This window comes from Ursus americanus, chromosome 7 (assembly GCF_024610735.1).
Source record: "Ursus americanus isolate L20-20 chromosome 7, mUrsAme1.1.p, whole genome shotgun sequence".
Taxonomy (NCBI): Eukaryota; Metazoa; Chordata; class Mammalia; order Carnivora; family Ursidae; genus Ursus; species Ursus americanus.
The window spans coordinates 2,399,107-2,419,742 of record NC_142133.1 but is presented as its reverse complement, the minus strand read 5'-3'; the positions used below and the strand labels follow the sequence as shown (position 1 = coordinate 2,419,742).

The following is a 20,636-nucleotide window of genomic DNA, read 5'->3' as shown; positions in this document are numbered from 1 at the left end:
TTAAAATGGTAAATTTTATGTTACGTGTATTTTATCACAATAAATAAACAAGCAAAACACATCACAACCATGTGGGGTTTATCCTGGGAATTTGAGGATGGTCTAATACTTAAAAATTAATCAGTGTAATCATATTAGCAGCTTAAAGAATGCCCATCATGATAAAAACTGTTAGCAAACTAGGGATAGAAAGAAATGTCCTTAACCTGATAAAGGCATTTACCTAAACCTATAGCTAACATCACACTTCATGGTGAAAGTCTTTCCCCTTAAGATCGAAAACAAGGAAAGAATGTTCTGTCTCACAGGTCTTATTCAATATTGTAGTAATAGTCCCAGACCATGAAATAAGGCAAGATAAAGAAATAAAAGGCATACAGATCGAGTAACATGATTGTCAATGTGTAAAATCTCAAGTAACCTACAAAATACCTCCTATAACTAAAAGGTGCATTTAACAATGTCACAGGGTACAAGGTCAACATACAAAAATCAACCGTATTTCTCTATACTAACAATGAGCAATTGAAAGCCAAAATCTAAAAAAATATATCATTTACAGTCACTCTATGAAAAATGAAATAGCTGTAGTCCAGCAAAACATGTACAGGATGTATATGCTTAAAACCACAAAATATTGGTGGAACAGAAGAAATTTTGACAAAGAGTCCTACTACTTGAGGAATTACACTTAAGACATATATAGCTAGGGGCGCCTGGGTGGCTCACTTGGTTGAGCAGTCGACTCTTGATTTCAGCTCAGGTCATGATCTCAGGGTCATGAGTTTGAGTCCTTCGTGGAGCCTGCTTAAGATTCTCTCTCTCGGGGCGCCTTGGTGGCGCAGTTGTTAAGCGTCTGCCTTTGGCTCAGGGCGTGATCCCGGCATTCTGGGATCGAGTCCCATATTGGGCTCTTCGGCTGGGAGCCTGCTTCTCCCTCTCCCACTCCCCCTGCTGTGTTCCCTCTCTCGCTGGCTGTCTCTCTGTCACATAAATAAATAAAATCTTCAAAAAAAAAAAAAAAAAGATTCTCTCTCTCCCTCTGCCCCTGCCAGCTCGTGCCCTCTCTCTCTCTCTCAAAAAAACAAAAACAAAAAACAAACAAACAGAAATCAGTGAAACAAAACAGAGAGTCCAGATACAAATTCAAGCTAATAGAGTCATTTAATTTCTACAAGTGGTGACAGTAATTTAATGGAGAAAAGATAGTCCTGGAATAATTGTACATCCATATACCAAAAAAACCCCCAAATTCTTGACAAAAATTAACTCAAAGTGGATCATATATATCAATAAAAGGGTAAGATGTGGAAGAAAACCTTTGTGACTGGAAGTAACACAAAGAGTTCTTAGCTCTGACATCAAAAGCATGATTCATAAAAGAAAAAAATTGAAAGTTGAACTTTACCAAAATAATAAATGTTTGCTCTGTGGAAGACACAATTTAGAAAATGAAATAAACTATAGACTGGGAGAAAGACGTTTGCCCATCACATATCTAATGGAGAATTTGCAATCAGAATACATAAATCCTCTCAAGCCTCAACACTAAGATAACAAACCACCTGATTAAAATATGGGCAACAACTAAAACACAGTTTGCCGAACAAGATACATGGATGGCAAATATGTCTGTGAAACAATGTCCAACAATATTGCCTACTAAGGGATAAAATGAAACCGTGCTACACACTTTTTAGAATGGCTTAAACAAAAAAAATCCTGGCAATACCTAGTGATGGCAATGAGGCAGAGCCCCTAGATCTCGTGTATTTCTGACGGGAAAGCAAAAATGATATACCACTCTAGAAAACAGTTTGGCAGTTTTTTATAATGTTAAACCTAACACCCACCATAGGACCCACCAATCCCATTCCTGAGCCTTTACAGCAGGTGTAAGTGAAGTTTTCCTTAAAGGGCCAGAGCGTAAATATTTTATTCTTAAGGACATAGGTCTCTGTCACCACTACTAAACAGTGTCGGTGTACCGCAAAAGCAGCTATAAGACAGGTATGTAAAGGAATGGGTGAAGCTGTGCTGCAATAACATTTTATTTACTGAAATAGGCAGCCAGCCCATAGGCCATAGTTTGCCACCTTTTGCCCTAGAGAAATGAAGACTGTGTTCATTGAAAAACATGTATACAAATGTTTACAGCAGCTTTATTCATAATTAATAGAAATTGGTAACAACCCAAATGTCCTACATAGGGTAAACGGATAAACCTGTGGTACATTCATACATGGACTGTTACTCAGCAGTGAGGGAGAATAACCTATTGATACGTGAAAGGACTTGGATGAAATTCAAACGCATTATCTGAGTGACAGAAGCTAGTATCAAAAGGTTACATACTGTAGGATTCCATTCATATGATATTCTTGAAGAAACAAAACTAGAGTGCAAAGAAATGATCAATGGTAAGGGTTGAATGTGGGGTGTGACTCGAAAATAATAATGGGAATGAATCCTGGGGGATGATGGAATTGTTCTGTATCCTAATTGTGGAAGTGATTCCATGAATCTATACATTTCAAAAGTCATAAACCTATACACCCCACGAAAGGGCAGTTTTTTGAGATGATTATTTACCATTAATGCCAACATCAATTCTCCCTATCAAAAAGAGAGTAACCATTATTTTGTGCCTTCATTTCCTTACCACCTAATTCCTTCTTAGCCATTTGCATGCTGTTTTTTGTCTGTACCATTTCTTTCAAAAATCAACTTTTAGGAAGCAAGTCTAAAGAGTTTTTCTCAGTTATCACTCCTGATTTTTTTAAAGATTTATTTATTTATTTTAGAGAGAGAGAGAAAGAGTGTGAAAGCAGGAGCAGGAGGGGCACAGCAAGAGAGAGAGAGAATCTCAAGCAGATTCTGCACTGAGCGCAGAGCCCAACATGCAGCCCCATCTCATGATCCCGAGATCATGACCTGAGCTGAAACCAAGAGTTGGATGCCTAACTGACTGTGCCACCCAGGTGCCCGGAGCTCTGTATTGTTAATAAGGTCCTCAGCCTGACACGGGGCTCGACCTCACCATCCTGAGATCAGGACCTGAGCTGAAACCAAGAATCTGATGCTTAACCGACTGCACCACCCAAGATCCCCCGTTCCTGATCTTTTTGTAGCATTTTATGCTGTTGATTATTCTCTTCTTAAAGCTCTGCTTTTTAGCTTCTGGGATGCTGTACTTTTTGGATTTTCCTTCAGCCACATTGAGTGCTGCAGTTACATAACCTGCTCCTTTTTATGTTTAATGTCTGAACAAGAACTCTGCTGTCCAACACACTAGACACATACGGCACTTGAGCATTTGAAATGCAGCTACTGCTACTGAACAATGAAGTTTTAAATTTAATTTAATTTTAATTAATTTAAATTCAAAAACTTGATATCTGGTGCTCACTTCTGCAGCACATATGCTAAAATTGGGATGATACACAGAAGATTAGCATGGCTCCTGAGCATGGATGACATGCAAATTTGTGAAGCATTCCATATTGAAAAATAAACAAATAGATAAACAAACAAACAAACTTGATATTCAGTTCAATTCCTGGACACTTCTAAGTATGTCTGGAACAACTTGGGTATATTAATCTATTTTTTCAACCCTAAATTTTATGAAATCTAAATACAGATCAAGTATTTTTGATGAAACCTTGGCATCCGAATTAAGATGCAAATGTAAAATATGCACCAAATTTTAAATGCTTAGTACAAAAAAAGAATGTAAGATAGCTTATTAACTATTTGTTTATATTACTTGCATTTGAAATTGTAATATTTTAAGTATATTGGATTGAATATTAGATTATTAAAATGGATTTCTCCTGTTCCTTTTTACTTTTTAAAGTGTGGCTTCTAGAATATTTTAAATTACGTGTTGGGTCACATTATATTAGACACACTGATTTGGGGGATTCGGTTCCCAGAGATACATACATACACACATATGTACGTGTATATATATACACACATATATACATAGAGATATACACATACGAATGCATATACATATGTATGTGTGTGTATTCCTTAGTTTATTATTTGTACAAGCTCTGCCTCACATAATTCCAGGCAGGGTTGTGCTGTCACGTGATAGCTCCAAATCCTTTCTCAGCTGATGTGTGAAAGATCCATTTCTGCACATGAAACACAGTTTAGGTTGTATGGATGTCAAGAGCAGCATGTGCAAAAGCCTCTATTTTCAGAGATGCAATCGAAGCTAAAGTTTTAAAATGAAAATAACATATCCAAGAACCAAAAAATGGCAATGCTCATTCATGTTGGCTCCTTCTGTTTCTGAGTTTCTTTATGAACATTTTCAATCTCATCATGTCTATTAAGTTCAAAAACCATGAGAATATTCAAAATGCTGTCTACAAAGTAGTAAGTTTAGGATTACCGTAGAATCATACAAATTGGGAACACTGAGAAAATGATGGGATGAATTGACAGTATGAATGGTTCTGAAGAAAAAAGGAATCATGTGATATATGAAAGATGTGTCTGCAGTTGATGATAATTAGCAATAGAGGGTAGAGGTGTTTGAGACGAGAGAAACTTTGATCAGCATCAATGTTAAGTGCCTGTTAGTTCAAAATTCAGAAGTTGAGGACTCCTATTAATCAGATAAAACTGCTGCTAATGAAAAATGTCATAAGCCAAATATTTCTATGGATTCAACTCTCATTTGAATTGAATTTACCATGCATCAGTATGAGTAATGGAGCTATTAGAGTAGAATTCATACCCCTGCTATGGAGTTCTTTGTAGAGAACATTATAGTTAGATGTGTGATTTGGGGGATGGGTAATTACTTGTGAGAAATTTGGATGTAACTGGTTTATGCTGGGAAAAGATGTGGGCTAGAATGGACATCATCATGGAGAATGTCTATTTTGAAAGCCCAGAAGGTCAAACTCATTCTTCCATTTTGTGAAAATTGAGGTTGTTTTTTTTTTTTTAAGACTTATTTACTTTTATTTTTTAAAAAGATTTTATTTATTTGACAGAGAGAGAATGAGAGAGGGAATATGAGCAGGGGGAGTGGGAGAGGGAGAGAGAGGGAGAAACCAGCTTCCCACTGAGCAGGGAGCCCCATGTGGGGCTTGATCCCAGGACCCTGGGATCAGGACCTGAGCTGAAGGCAGATGCTTAACGACTGAGCCACCCAGGTGCCCCATAAGATTTAATTTATTTTAGAGAGCAGGTGGAGGGGAAGAGGGAGAGAAAATCTCCAGCAGATTCCCTGCTGAGCCCAAAGTGGGGGCTGGATCCCACAACCTGGAGATCATGACCTTAGCCGAAATCAAGAGTCAGAGGCTTAACTTACTGAGCCACCCAGGCACCCCCCAAATTTATGTTTTGAAGAGTAATAAATGTACTTAAGAGAAGTCATCTGAGTTCCTCAAGAGATTCTCCTTTTGGCCCCTCCTTTCCAGTTTATTTGACTTAAACAGATTAATGGTAGTGATTTTACTTGGTAAGTGTGCTTCGGAAAGTTGCTTACTGTTCACTCCCTTGGTTTCCTATCTACAAAACCAAGGATAATAATATTTAACAGTATCCTCCTGAAGCTGTTGAGAATTAAATGAGCTAATACATGTGAAATGTTAAGAAGAGGACATGGAACAGAGCAAGTGCTTACTTGTTAGCCATGGCTGTTATTACTAACACTCTTTCCATGGCAAACTCATGGCTTCAACTGTCACTGAAGGTTTATGACTTCCAGTCCATCACAGATCATCATCCTACCATTCCATCTATACACTAGGTATCTCCATTTAGATATATAAATGGCACCTAAAGGGAAATAAATCAACTATCTAAAATAGGACCTTCTATCCCAAACCACATTCTCTTTAAGTGTTATTTCTAATATATGTCACATTATTAATCTCAGAATCATTTCCTTTTCTTTTATTCACATCCAACATGATCGAGATAAAACAAAAGAAAATGCTCTTTTTCTCCCTTTATAAAGACAATACTTGCTGATTGTAAAAAATTTGGAAAATATGGAAAAATCAAAAAGGAGATACTAGGGAGATGGCCTGTAAGAGGCCAGGTTAATTCTAAGTGATTGGATAAAATTATATTTTGTCTACATTAAAAAAAAAGAAAAAATAAGGGTGGTTCAGTTGGTTAAGTGCCCGACTCTTCTGAGGTCATGATCTCCGGGTCCTGGGATTGGGCCCCACATGGGGCTCCATGGTGGGCTTGGAGCCTACTTAGGAGTCTCTCTTTCCCTTCTCCTCTGCACACCGCCCGCCCCACCCCCACTCGTGCACATGGATGCTCTCTAAAATAAATAAATAAAATCTATAAAAAGAGATAACAATTCTCCATAACCATAACATTCTAAACTTCCAGTTAAAAATTTCAACACATTTCATTTGCTTGATATTTTCCCAGATAATGAAGACCCTACTGTATGTACACAGGGATATGACTTTTTTATACCTAATGTCTTCACCACTGAAAACATTTTATAAAACATTTTAAAACTCAGATTTCCAAAGTAAACTTTTTTAATGACTTGTTTTTGTTTCATGGCTACAATATATACAATACATTATCCTGAGGATTATAATTCAATTCTTACAAGTTTTCTTCTGTTCTTTGTTTTGCTTCCTCTGGTACTTTTTTTTTTTTTTTAAAGATTTTATTTATTTATTCGACACAGATAGAGACAGCCAGCGAGAGAGGGAACACAAGCAGGGGGAGTGGGAGAGGAAGAAGCAGGCTCATAGCGGAGGAGCCTGATGTGGGGCTTGACCCCATAATGCCGGGGATCACGCCCTGAGCCTAAGGCAGACGCTTAACCGCTGTGCCACCCAGGCGCCCCTCTCTGGTACTTTTTCTAAGCTGGTTATTACACTGGATATTCTAAAAAGGCTGCTGGTACCTTGTTTTCTGTAATGAAAAGGGGAACGAAGGGGCTGTGTAGGTGAGTGTAGGGTTCTCTGCCTTCATCCACGGTAGAACAACTGAGGGAGGCCCACCTACGCCAGCATAAATTGTTAGGAGGTGTTATGGCTCACTTCATTTGTACTGCTATGGGGGTCCTAACCCAAAATGATTTTGTAGGAAGGAAGATTACTCTGTTGTACATTAATAGAATTTTGCTCATTTTAAATTGTTCTCAAGAACAGAATGATTATAAAACAGAAGTGTTTTTCTTATAAAAAAGAACAGGTGTGGAAGATGTATCTGACTGCAAAAATACAAAGAACTCCAAACCTCCTTTTCAGATTAAACTGTGTAATTTCATAAATCAGACGATTTAGTCAAAACAAAATACTGTTTTTAAATGGTAAATGTATTTTTTATTGTTGAAGTATAATTTGAATTCAAGGAAGTATTTTCCAAACCTGAATGTAAGTTCAGGAGTTCCTATCACCAATTTGACTTTGTTTTTAAACTGTCAGAATACTTGACTTAATAAGTTGATTTATTCCTGTTCTGAGAAAGCCAGTCAATAATAGCAGTCTCCGGTAGGGGTTGGGGGGAAGTAAATATTTTTGAAGATTTGGAAAATGCAGATGTCTCATGTTGAGATGAGTACTATAAACATTTTGGTATATACTGTTCTGCTATTGAGATATATATCTATACATCTATATCTATATCTATATATAAATCTGGGGGGCTCTTCAAATTATACAATTATAATCATCCCCAAACAGTATTTGTGGCCTACCTTTTAATTATGCACTTTTAATTTTCTCATATAATATGTTCTTTTAAAATACGTGAATTTTAACATGGAGGCTTCGTATTCACACGTGTCCTACATAACATTTAACCAACAGCCTCCAGAAAGGTGTTTCCATTTTATACGCTCACCAAAATGTCCTAAGAGTGTTCTTCCCTTCCACAGCACCCCGTAATTAAAACTAAGAAGAAAGGGCCCAAAGTTTTGAGAACCCATCCGGTAAAACCTCGTCCCTCTAGTACTCGTCGCTGGTCCCAGCGCGGTGTTGAACTTTCCCTTCCTCGCAGCGGACGCTCTCACAACGCAAATCCGACCTTAGCCTCTGCAAGACCGCGCGGAGCCTGGGGCGGGGCCAGCCAGACGCCTGTGCGCGGCCGGAGCGACGCCGACGTTGGCGAGGCGCACAGTGCTGTCGCAACACGCACGCGGGGCGGGCCGCTTGTCGGCCGGCGACGGCGCTGCGTCACGGGCTTTCAGGCGCTTCGCTCCTGGAGACCGCGACCGCTGTGGGCCTCGGCTCTGGCCTCCCGCGCCCTGGGAGTCAGATCGTTGGCGCGATGAGGCGCAGCAAGGCCGACGTGGAACGGTACATCGCTTCGGTGCAGGGTTCCGTCCCGTCGCCCCGAGAGGTGAGCTGGTCCTGGAGACCCGGGTGGCCTCCGCCCTGGCCCTGCCGCGGCCCCGCGCAGCGCCGGCGTCATGGCTCCCGGCGGCCGCCGCTCCTTGGCGCGTTGAGGCGCCGGCCGGCTCCCGCTGTCGGGTGGGCGGCGTGGCGCTCGCGAGCTCGAGGGGAGGGGGGAGGCCGCGGCGGGCTGCAGTTGGCGCCAGCTCTTCCTCTTCCTCCTGGCCTCCTACTGAAGGAACCTTATTCGCAGGCCCGTCCCGTCCCGGGGTTCCTCGGCTGCGTCCGTGCGGCCTCGTCACCGGGGCTCCGGAGCCTGCTGTTTACGGCGGGTCTCTTCTCGGCTCCTGGACAGTTAGCCGCCGCGGCGGAAGCGGCACTTCCAGGTTTTGGAGGTCGATGGAACCCAGCGGGGGACTGACGCAGCTCCGGGGTGGGCTTTTACTGCGGTGACGGGCAACCATCCATCGTAGATATCCAGTGGACCGGTGCAGGGGTAGCCACACTTGGAACTCCCTGACAGACCGCGCAGTGACACTGGGAGTCCACTCTATTTTGAGGCATCTGTCATTGTGCGTTTATAAGGATTCTGACCCTACTCTTCACACTCCACTCTCCCATCCCCAGTACTCCTAAGAGGCTTCTTTTTATTTGCCTTTATTTTTTTTAAACGCGATCTTGGGTGTTCTGAATTTCTTACAGGCCGTTCTTACGGTGGCTTAAAATTTTTTAACCTTTTTGACAACATGCTTAGCGTATTTTTTCTCTTTTAAGATAATGTGCCAGATATATTTTGGGTTCATCAGAATTTTAGTGATTGAATGTGGAGGGTGAGGAAAAAAGGCTAAGGGTGGGTGGTGTGCACAGGATCTTGAGTCACTTGGCTTGGGAGTTGAATCACAGCACTGCCGTTTATAAGCTGTGTGATTTGAGGCAAGTTAAACTTCATCAATAAGTAGGAGTAATGATATTGATAGTATATAGGATGATTCATGGTAAACCATTTAGGGCAATGCCTGGCACATAGTAAGCACTAAACGTTGATGTTAAAAGGACAGTCATTCAAGGTCTCTTCTGGGTAAGGGCCCGTGAGAATAAAGATGTGTGAGGAAAGTAAAAGAAACCCAGGGATGAACATCATTATAATAGTTGCATAATTATATTTTTAATCATATACTAGGCATATGTCTTTGTAGGATTTTGGTAATGGGTCTGATTTAGTTTCTTTTAGCAGTAACAGAGTAGGTTTCAGCCTGTTCCACCAGAAGAGAGGAGTAGGTATCTACATACAGATTGTAATTTTAAACTGCTGGCATACTCATAAACAACAAATCTGGTGCCAGAGTCTAAAACAGAACTTCATTAAGGGTTTCTGTACCGCTGAAATTGACATACTTTAAAAAAAGCCAGGTTTAGAGCTTTCATGAGATTTTCAGCGGGGACCCTGGCTCCCAAAAGATTTAAGATCTTATTTCTGTAGACGGAATTTAGAATGTTCTTTGAACTACCTAGCCTTTCCATCAAATAAAGGGGTGTGGAGTCAGAATTTTAAGGACTGGTTATTATGGCTACTTCTGTTCTACATTTAAAGAGTATTATTTTACAATACACGAGAAACAAATAAACAAATCAAAAAATGGGCAGAAGATATGAACAGACACTTTTCCAATGAAGACATACAAATGGCTAACAGACACATGAAAAAATGTTCAAAATCATTAGCCATCAAGGAAATTCAAATCAAAACCACACTGAGATACCACCTTAAGCCAGTTAGAATGGCAAAAATAGACAAGGCAAGAAACAACAATTGTTGGAGAGGATGTGGAGAAAGGGGATCCCTCCTACATTGTTGGTGGGAATGCAAGTTGGTACAGCCACTCTGGAAAACAGTGTGGAGGTCCCTTAAAAAGTTAAAAATTGGGGCGCCTGGGTGGCACAGCGGTTGAGCGTCTGCCTTCGGCTCAGGGCGTGATCCCGGCGTTGTGGGATCGAGCCCCACATCAGGCTCCTCCACTGGGAGCCTGCTTCTTCCTCTCCCACTCCCCCTGCTTGTGTTTCCTCTCTCGCTGGCTGTCTCTATCTCTGTCGGATAAATAAATAAAATCTTTAAAAAAAAAAAAAAAGTTAAAAATTGAGCTACCCTATGATCCAGCCATTGCACTACTGGGTGTTTACCCCAAAGATACAGACGTAGTGAAGAGAAGGGCCATATGCACCCCAATGTTCATAGCAGCAATGTCCACAATAGCTAAATCATGGAAGGAGCCGAGATGCCCTGCAACAGATGACTGGATTAAGAAGTTGTGGTCCATATACACAATGGAATATTACTCAGCAATCAGAAAGAATGAGTTCTCAACATTTGCTACAACATGGACGGCACTGGAGGAGATAATGCTTAGTGAAATAAGTCAAACAGAGAAAGACAACTATCATATGATTTCTCTCATCTATGGAACATAAGAACTAGTATGATCAGTAGGGGAAGAAAGGGATAAAGAAAGGGGGGGTAATCAGAAGGGGGAATGAAACATGAGAGACTATGGACTATGAGAAACAAACTGAGGGCTACAGAGGGGAGGGGGGTGGGGGAATGGGATAGACCGGTGATGGGTAGTAAGGAGGGCACGTATTGCATGGTGCACTGGGTGTTATACACAACTAATGAATCATCGAGCCTTACATCGGAAACCGGGGATGTACTGTATGGTGACTAACATAATATAATAAAAAATCATTATTAAAAAAAAATAAAAAATAAAGAGTATTATTTTAATCCGATGTTTTTCTTAAAACAGGAGAAATCATTTACTTTAGAACTTGGGGATTTCAGTGGGATTTTGATTAGCAAGTGAGTAACTTTGTAACAGGTGATGGTACTATAAACCTAGGTGTAAGTGAAAGGACAAATCAGTGTGCTTTGGGTAGCTTGGAAGGGAGAACGCGGAGGAGGCAGAGACAGTGGCTTTTAAGAGTAGAAAGATTAGTATTTACTTGGCTCCGAGTTTGATAGAGATTGGCCATGTGTGAACTGGAGATGCTTTTTGGGATGTGCCAAGTTCTGGAATGCAATGATGGGTCTGTAGTCTTACCTTCCCAGGGTTCCCATTATGCTTTCATTTGTTTGTCTCTTTTGTTTTGTCATTTTCTATTCCTTCACGCCTGCTTTTGTCCTTGTTGAAAATACCACTTGTGTTTCTTCAAATTTTCTTTCTCAAGTTGGCTTCTATTTAGTTTTCCTAGATTTCTGTTGAGTTGGCCTCCCAGTCCACACCCCTAATTCCTACTGCTCAGATGCAACCTGACAGCTTTTAGTTGTTCACCATATACTTTACACTTCTGATTAACTTCTGAGTAGTACATACTTTTATTTCTCTGTCTCCTTTTCCACATTTTAGATACTTTCTACTCTGTCCTTTAGGTGTCTGTTCACAGATCTTTCTCCCCCCTCATTCTTTCAGTTTTGTTGTTGTAATTTTTGATTAAATGAATAGTTTGTATTTATGTAATTAGGATAAGGTACATATTTTTCCATTTGAGCCACCTTTATTGTGTAGCTTTATTTTTCCTGGAGTTAATAGTTGCTTTATTTATTTATTTTTTTGGTTTGTTTAGTTATCTAGGATGTATTACTAATTCTTTACCCAAACTCAGTTTAACTCTTAAGTGTAATCAAAGAGGTCACATAATCCATCGATTTCAGCTTAAAATTTTTTTAAGGGTCTTTCTTGTGGAGCACTCTTGTCTTACTGCTGCAATCTGGATTGGCGTCTCCTTCTCTTTGCTACACAGTTCTAGCTCCGGGACTTGGCTTTATCATCATCTTGAGAATTACCTTTACTTCTTTTCTTTTTTAGACCCTTGGTTTCTTGTAACTCATGTTCTCTTGACTTTGTTTTGGTGTAGGGCACAATCTCCAGTTTGCTTTGAGAAGGAAAGGATGGTATTTTCTTTTTTTTAACATGGTATGCCTGAAAAAGTCTTCACCTGATTTATAGTTTGGTTATCAGATTCTAGGTTTGAAATAATTTTTTTCTTCAATTTTGAAAGTATTGCTTCATTTTCGGATCATTTGTATTGTTAGAAATCTGATGTGATTCTTGTTATTGATAGCTTCTAGGTTTTCTAGAATTTTCCTTTCAATTGGAAAACTCATTTCCTTCAGTTCTGGGACATTGTGTTATTTCTTTGAGTATTTCTCCCCCCCACCATCCCAAGCTCCCCCCTCCCGTCGCCCCAATCTCAAGTTTTTGTTAACTGAAAGTTGGTTCTGGTTTGATCCTCTATGTCTTTTTTTCTTACTTGTGTCTTTTTGTTCTATTTTTAACCTTCTCTTCCAGGGGAAGGAGATTGGGGAACTCACCGTTTAGTATCTAGACTTTGCTTATCTGCCTCTATAACCCCTGCCCTCACCCTTGTCAGGACTCCTGAAGTTTGGAGCCCTGTGGTTTATACTGAGAAAAAAATCCATTTGCTTAAACTAGTTTTGCAGGGGGTGTTGGATACCTGGGACGATGGTGAAGAGTCAGTTGGCTGTGCAAGAGGAGGGTTAATGTGACATCTCTTCAGGTCTGAATGTTCCCGTTTTCAGCCCCACATCCGTTTTGATAGGAGTTTGAATGAATTTAAGTATTTGCATAACAGTGGCATAAAGTGTCATGGAAAGAAGCAGTGACTGAATCAGGGATGTCCTGAATCATGGACTGACTGGCTCTTTTCCTTCCTACCTATGTATCCTTAAACAAGGCACTTAACCTCCTTAGGCTTAGGCTTCAGTTCCTTTATAAAATGAGCAGAATGGAGACAGAAGACTATCAAATTTCCCCCAAAGTTTTATGGTTCTATATATTATTCTTTAATAATTGCTGTTCAGTTATCCTAAGAGTCTTTCATGAGAGATTTCGAAGCACCATAGGCAGTGGAGTTGGTTTTTCTTTTATGTGTTGACATTGTAACTTGTGGGAATCTATTCATTTTTTAAAAGGGGGAAGAAAGCTCTGTTCATTTTAATGCCATTTTGATTGTTGTGTATTATTGTCATAAACTGCTTCAGATCTCTTAAATTTATAGATTTGGGGGAGGCTCTGTTATGATTACAGTTTCCTCAGGTGTTTATTAATACCGAATGAAGTTAAAGATTGCTTGTAGTTCTTTTATATTTATTTTAGAAAAGATTTATTTACTTGAGAGAGAGAGAATTTGAAGCAGACTCCACACTGAGTGTAGAGCGTGACGTGGGGCTCGATCTCAAAACTGTGAGATCATGACCTGAGCTGAAATCAAGAGTCAGACGCTTAACTGACTGAGTCACCCAGGCACTTCTGTAGTCCTTTACTTTTAAACTATATCCTGTTAAGGATGTATACTCAATACTGTCATAATAAGGTCACTTGAAATAACTTTCTGAGTATATGTCACTAGTTTGATGTAAAATGAGAGTATATTTTATGTCGCTTTATTGAGGTGCAGTTCACATGCCATACAGTTCACCATTTAAAGTGTACAGTGTGATGAATTTTGTTATGTCTCGTTATTGATGTTTTAAGTTGTAAAATATATGTAATCTGCCATTTTAATGCCTTTTTTAAAAGTTTTTATTTTAATTTCATTGTTAACACTGTTCTGTTAGTTGCAGGTGTACAATGTAATGATTATGTTATAGTGATTATATAGTGATTATACAGTGCTCATCATGATTAGTGTATGTCTTTAATCCCCATCACCTATTTCACCCATCCCTGCTCCCAGTTCCCCTCTGGTAACCATCAGTTTGTTGTCTATAGTTAAGAGTCTGTTTCTTGGTTTGTCTTTCTCCCCTTTTTTCCTTTGCTCATATGTTTTGTTTCTTAAACTCCACATGAGTGAAATCATATGGTATATTTGTCTTTCTGTGACTTATTTCACTTCTCATTATACTCTCTAGCTCCATCCAGTTTGTTGCAAATGGCAAAATTTCATTCTTTTTTATGGCTGAGTAATATTCCATTGTGTATCTATGTACCACATCTTTATCCATTTAACTCTTTTTTTTTTTTTAAGATTTTATTTATTTATTTGACAGAGATAGAGACAGCCAGTGAGAGAAGGAACACAGGCAGGGGGAGTGGGAGAGGAAGAAGCAGGCTCCCAGCGGAGGAGTCTGATGTGGGACTCGATCCCAGGACTCTGGGATCTCGCCCTGGGCCGAAGGCAGATGCTTAACGACTGAGCCACCCAGGCGCCCCTATCCATTTAACTCTTGATAGACACTTAGGCTGCTTCCGTAATTTACCTTTTGTAAATAATGCAGCAATAAATATAGGGTTGTGTGTATCCTTTTGAATTATTATTATTATTTTTTAAGATTTTACTCATTTGAGAGAGAGCTTGTGTGCACAAGTGAGGAGGAGGGGCAGAGGGAGTGGGAGAAGCAGACTCCCTGCTGAGCAGGGGGCATGACAGTCCCAAGTGGGGCTGGATCCCAGGACCCTGAGATCACAACCTGTGCTGAAGGCAGATGCTTAACCAACTGAGCCATCCAGGTGCCCCTGAATTAGTGTTTTTGTATTTTTTGAGTAAAAAAACCAGTAGTTATGATTACTGGATCATATGGTAGCTCTATTTTAACTTTTTGAGGAGCTTCCTTGCTGTTTTCCATAGTGGGTTCACCAGTTTGCATTCCCACCAGCAATGCAAGAGGGTTCCTTTTTCTCCAAATCCTTGCCAACAAGAATGGAAAGTTTAGCCATTCTGTTAAGTGTGAGGTGATCTATCATTGTAGTTTTGAGTTGCATTTTTCTGGTAATGAGTGATAATGAACATCTTTTTATGTGACTGTTGGCCATCTGTATGTCTTCTTTGGAGAAATGTCTGTGCATGTCTTCTGTCCTTTTTTAAATTGTATTATTTTTTGGGTTTTGTATAAAGTCTTCATGTGTTTTGGATATGTCATTTGCAAATACCTTCTATTCAGTAGGTTGCCTTTTAGTTTTTTGATTGTTTTTTTCACTGCAGGAGCTTTTTTTTTTTTTTTTTTTTTTTTTAAGATTTATTTATTTATTCGATAGAGATAGAGACAGCCAGCGAGAGAGGGAACACAAGCAGGGGGAGTGGGAGAGGAAGAAGCAGGCTCATAGTGGAGGAGCCTGATGTGGGGCTCGATCCCATAACGCCGGGATCATGCCCTGAGCCAAAGGCAGACGCCTAACCACTGTGCCACCCAGGCGCCCCTCACTGCAGGAGCTTTTTATTTTGATGTAGTCCCAGTAGTTTATTTTTGCTTTTGTTTCCCTTGTTTCAGGAGATCTATCTAGAAAAAGGTTGCTATGTCAGAGAAACTACTTCTTGAGCTCTCTTGAGACTAGGATTTTTGTGGTTTCAGGTTTCACATTTAGATCCTTAATCCATTTTGAATTTACTTTTATGCTTGGTGTAGGAAAGTGGTCCAATTCCCTCTTTTGCATGTAGCTGTTCAGTTTTCCCAACACCACTTGTTGAAGAGACCATCTTTTTCTTATTCCATATTCTTTCCTCCTTTGTTGGAAATTAGCCATATAATTGTATGTTTATTTTTGGGCTTTCTATTCTGTTCTATTGATCTATGTGTCTTTGTGCCAGTACTAAACTGTTCTGATTACTACAGCTTTGTAATGTAACTTGAAGTCCAGAATTGTGATACCTCCAGGTTTTTTTTTTTTTTTTTCTTTTTTCCAAGATTGTTTTGGCTATTAGGGTCTTCTGTGGTTGCATACAAATTTTAGGATTGTTTGTTTTAGCTTTGTGAAAGATGTTGGTATTTTGATAGAGATTGCTTTAAATGTGTAGATAGTTTTGGGTGGTGTTGACAGTTCAACAGTATTCTTCCAATTCATGAGCATGGGAATGTCTTTTCATTTTTTTCTGTTGTTTTCAATTTCTTTCGTCATTGTTTTATAGTTTCCACCTCTTGTTAAGTTTATCCCTAGATATTTTATTATTTTTGGTGCAGTTGTAAATAGGATTGTTTTCCTAATTTTTCTATTGCTTCATACATATTGGCATATAGAAATGCAGTAGATTTCTGCATATTGATTTTGTATTCTTGACTTTACTGAATTGATTTATCAATTCTAGTAGTTTTTTGGTCTATGTATTGTATGTATTGTATCATGTCACCTGCAAATAGTGAAACTTTTACTTCTTCCTTACCGATATGGATGCCTTTCATTTCTTTTTGTTTTATTTCTGTGACTAGGACTTCCAGTACTGTGTTGAGTAACAGTGGTTAGAATGGACATGCTTGTCTTTTTCCTAACCTCAGGGGAAAAGCTCTTAATTTTTCCCCATTGGGTATAATGTTCACTGTGGGGTTTTCATGTAAGGCTTTTATTATATGTTGAGGCATTTTTCCTCTAAACTTATTTTGTTGAGAGTTTTTATCATGAATAGATGTGCTTTGTCAAATGCTTTTTCTGCATCTATTGAAATGATCATATGGTTTTTATCTCTTCTCATTGATGTGATGTATCATGTTGATTGATTTGCAAATATTGAACTACCCTTGCATCCTGGGAATAAATCCCACTTGATTGTGGTGAATGATTTTTTTAATCTGTTGTTGGATTCAGTTTAATAGTATTTTGTTGAAGATTTTTCCATCTGTGTTCATCAGAGATACTGACCATAGTTCTCTTTTTCAGTTGTGTCTTTATCTGGTTTTACTGTCAGGGTAATGCTGACCTCATAGAATGAATTTGTATTTGGAAGTTTTTCTTCCTCTTCTACTTTTTGGAATAGTATGAGAAGAATAGGTATTAACTCTTCTTTAAATGTTTGGTAGAGTTTTCCTCTGAAGCTGTCTGGTCATGGACTTGGGAGTTTTTTGATTACTCATTCAGTTTCATTACTGGTAATCAGTCTGTTCATATATTCTATTTCTTTCTGCTTCAGTTTTGGTAGGTTATATGTTTCTAGGAATTTATCTGTTTCTTCGATTGTCCATTTTGTTGGCGTGCAGTTTTTCACAATATTCTGTTACAATTGTTTGTATTTCTGTGGTGGTGGTGGTGGTTGGTTCTCTTCCATTTGTGATTTTGTTTGACCACCCCCCCCCCCCGGCATTTTTGTTTGTTTGATGAGTTTGGCTAGAAGTTTATCAGTTTTTGTTGATCATTTCAAAGCCTCAGCTCCTGGTTTCATTGATCTGTTTTTTTTTTTTTAAAGTTTTCTGTAACATTTATTTCTGCTCTAACCTTTATTATTTTCTTTTGCTGGTTTTGGGTTTTGTTTATTCTTCTTTTTCTAGGTCTTTTAGATACAAGGTTACATGGTTTGAGGTTTTTTAAATTTTTGAGGTACACCTGTATTGCTATAAAGTTCCCTCTTTTTTTTTTAATCAAGATTTTATTTATTTGAGAGAGACAGAGATAGCAAGAGAGAGCATGAGCGGGGAGAAGAGGGAGAAGCAGGGAGCCCAACGTGGGGCTTGATCCCAGGACCCTAGGATCATGACCTGAGCCGAAGGCAGATGCCCAACCAACTGAGCCACCCAGGCACCCCTAAACTTCCCTCTTAGAGCCTCTTTTGCCTCCTAAAGATTTTTGGACTGTTGTTTGTTAACATGTAGTCTTTGATTTCTTCTTTGATTTCTTGGTTGACCCATTCATTGTTGAGTAGTACCATGTTATTTAACCTCCATGTATTTGTGGTCTTTTCAGATCATGTTGTGGTCAGAAAAGATGCACGGTATAACTTTGATCTTTTTGAATTTGATGAGATTTGTGGCCTAATATGTGATCTGATCTTTTCCATATGCACTTGAAAAGACTGTATTCTTCTGTTTCAGGATGGAATGTTCTGAATGTATCTGTTGAATCCATGTGTTCCACTGTGTCATTCAAAGCCACTGTTTCCTTGTTGATTTTCTGTTTGGATGATCTATCCATTGATGTAAATGGAGTGTTAAAGTACCTACTGTTATTTTATTACTATTGATTAGTTCCTTCATGTTTGTTATTAACTGTTTTGTGTATTTGAGTGCTCCTATGTTGAGTACATAAATACTGTCTTCTGGTTGGATTGCCCCGTTTACAGTTATATAATGTCCTATCTTGTCTCTTGTTACAGTCTTTGCTTTAAAGTCTGTTGTCTGATCTAAGTATTGCTATTCCAGCTTTCTTTTGACAGCCATTTGCGTGATGAATGTTTCTCTTTCCCCTCACTTTGAATCTGCAGTGTCTTTAGGTCTGAAATGAGTCTCTTTTAGGCAGTATATAGATGGGTCTTTTTTTTTTTTTTTTAATCTGGTCTGTCTCCCTATGTCTTTTGATCGGAGCATTTAGTCCATTTACATTCAAAGTAATTATTGATAGATATGTATTTAGTGCCATTTTGTTACTTGTTTTGTTATTCTTGTAGTTTTGCTCTGATCCTTGCTCTTTTTCATAATTTGCTGGCTTTAGTGATATACTTGGGTTTCTTTTTTATTCTTTGCATATTTATTACTGGTTTTTGATTTGTGGTTACCGTTAGGTTTGTATGTAACATCTTCTGCATTTAGCACTCTGTATGAGTTAATGTCTGTTTATGTTTGAACCCATTCTTCTCCCCGCCCATGTTTTAGGTATACAGTGTTATTCGTTAACATCCTTTATTTTGTGAGTCCCTTGACTGATTTTTACAGATACACTTATTTTTGAGTATAAGAGTTACTTTTGTGGTTCCTCCTTTTCATACTTTTACTTATAGTTTTCCCTTTCCACTCAAAGAGTCCCCTTTAATTAATTTCTTGTAGGGCTGGTTTAGTGGTCATGAACTCCTTTAGTTTCCATTTCTCTGAAAAATTCTTTATTTCTTCTATTCTGAATGATAGCCTTGCTGGATAAAGTATTCTTGGCTGCAGATTTTTCCCTTTCAGCATTTTGAATGTATCATGCCACTGTCTTCTGGCCTGCAGAGTTTCTACTGAAAAAAATCCATTGATAGCTTTATGGAGTTTCCCTTATATGTAACTCTCTTCTTTTCTCTTTATGCTTTAAATTTTTTTTCTTTGTTAGTACTCTGCCATTTTAATTAGTGTGTCTTGGTGTAGATATTTTTTGGTTGATTTTTTGTGTGTGTGGGGGGGAATCCCAGTGCTTCCTGGATCTGGTATCTGTTTCCTTCCCCAGATTAGGGAAGAGTTTTCAGCTGTTATTTCTTCAAACAAATTTTCTGCTTTCTTTTTTCTCCCTTTTTCTTCTGGGATCCCTGTAATGTGGATGTTACTATGTTTGGTGGAGTAACTGAGGTTCCTCAGTTTATTCTCAATTTGCATGATTTTTTCCTCTTTCACTTGCTCAGCTTGATTGCTTCTTCTAGCCTGCTATTTAGTTCATCAAGTGTATCTTTAATTTCATTTATTATATTTTTCATCTGTCTCTGTGTGTGTGTGTGTGTGTGTTTTAATCCCTTTGTTAGGGTCTCACTGATGTCTTCCACTCTTTTCTCAAGCCCAGGGAGTATCTATATGAATATTACTTTAAATTTTCTATCAGGCATATTACATATATCTGTTTTGCTTAGGTCTTTTGCTGTAGTTTTTGTTCTGTTCTTTCATGTGGGTCATATTCCTCTGTCTCCTGATTTTGTCTGACTCTTTGTGTCTGTTTCTTTGTGTTCGGAAAGTTAGCTATGTCTCCCGCTCTTGAAGTTAATGCCTTATGAAGAGGAGGGTGTAATGCCTTGCAGTGCAGTGTCCCCTGTTTCCCAGGACCTGGTGCTTCATGGAGTATCTCCTCTGTGTGTTGGATGTGCTCTGCTATTGTGTTCTGGCCACTTTTTTCTTTAGTCCAGTTATCTGCAGAGGTTCTTTTTGCCTGTTGTGGGCAGTGTTTGTTCCCTGCTGGGGTGGGCGTGTTTTAGCAAGGTACATGCTGGTCTCCTAGTGAAATGAGATCTGCTGCCACTGCTGCTGAACTGATCACAATGTGTGGGTCAGAGATGTTGTGTGGGCAGGGTTTGCACTGATCTTCTGAGGCAGGTACCCACAAGGCTGAGACTGGGAGAAGTGTGACTGGGAAAGATATGTCCACAGAAGCGTGGGGTGGCATGGGGAGGGTAGGTTGGTATAAGCAAGTCAAGTAGCAAATGTAATACCACTCTGTTTCCTGGAGGTGATCATGTGTTTATGCTGGGGTCATTGGAGGGAAGTGGCTCCTGCCAGCTCCTTTGTTCCTGAAGGGCACTCCTTATTATCCTTGCCTCTCTGGGACACACTCTGAGATGAGTAAATAACTCTTCCTCCCGTATACTGCAGACATTTTTCAAGTTGCTGCTTCTGTGCTGTAT

The 20,636-nt window shown here is 39.1% G+C and overlaps 1 protein-coding gene and 1 non-coding gene across 3 annotated transcripts in view; both read left to right on the top strand.

Moving 5' to 3' along the window:
- The first annotated feature begins 3,401 nt into the window (after positions 1–3,401).
- LOC123776091 (U6 spliceosomal RNA) lies at positions 3,402–3,508 on the top strand. The gene has a single exon (XR_006775267.1). It is a non-coding gene; the product is annotated as a U6 spliceosomal RNA (small nuclear RNA).
- A 4,659-nt stretch (positions 3,509–8,167) lies between these two features.
- The window catches only part of LOC123776081 (E3 SUMO-protein ligase RanBP2), a 79,707-nt gene continuing 67,238 nt past the window's right edge, over positions 8,168–20,636 (top strand). For both annotated transcript variants that reach the window (XM_045771864.2, XM_045771863.2), the window contains exon 1: positions 8,168–8,355. In XM_045771864.2, coding sequence (XP_045627820.2) covers positions 8,284–8,355 — 72 coding nt within the window. In that variant the 5' untranslated portion in view covers positions 8,168–8,283. The remainder of the gene's footprint in view (positions 8,356–20,636) is intronic.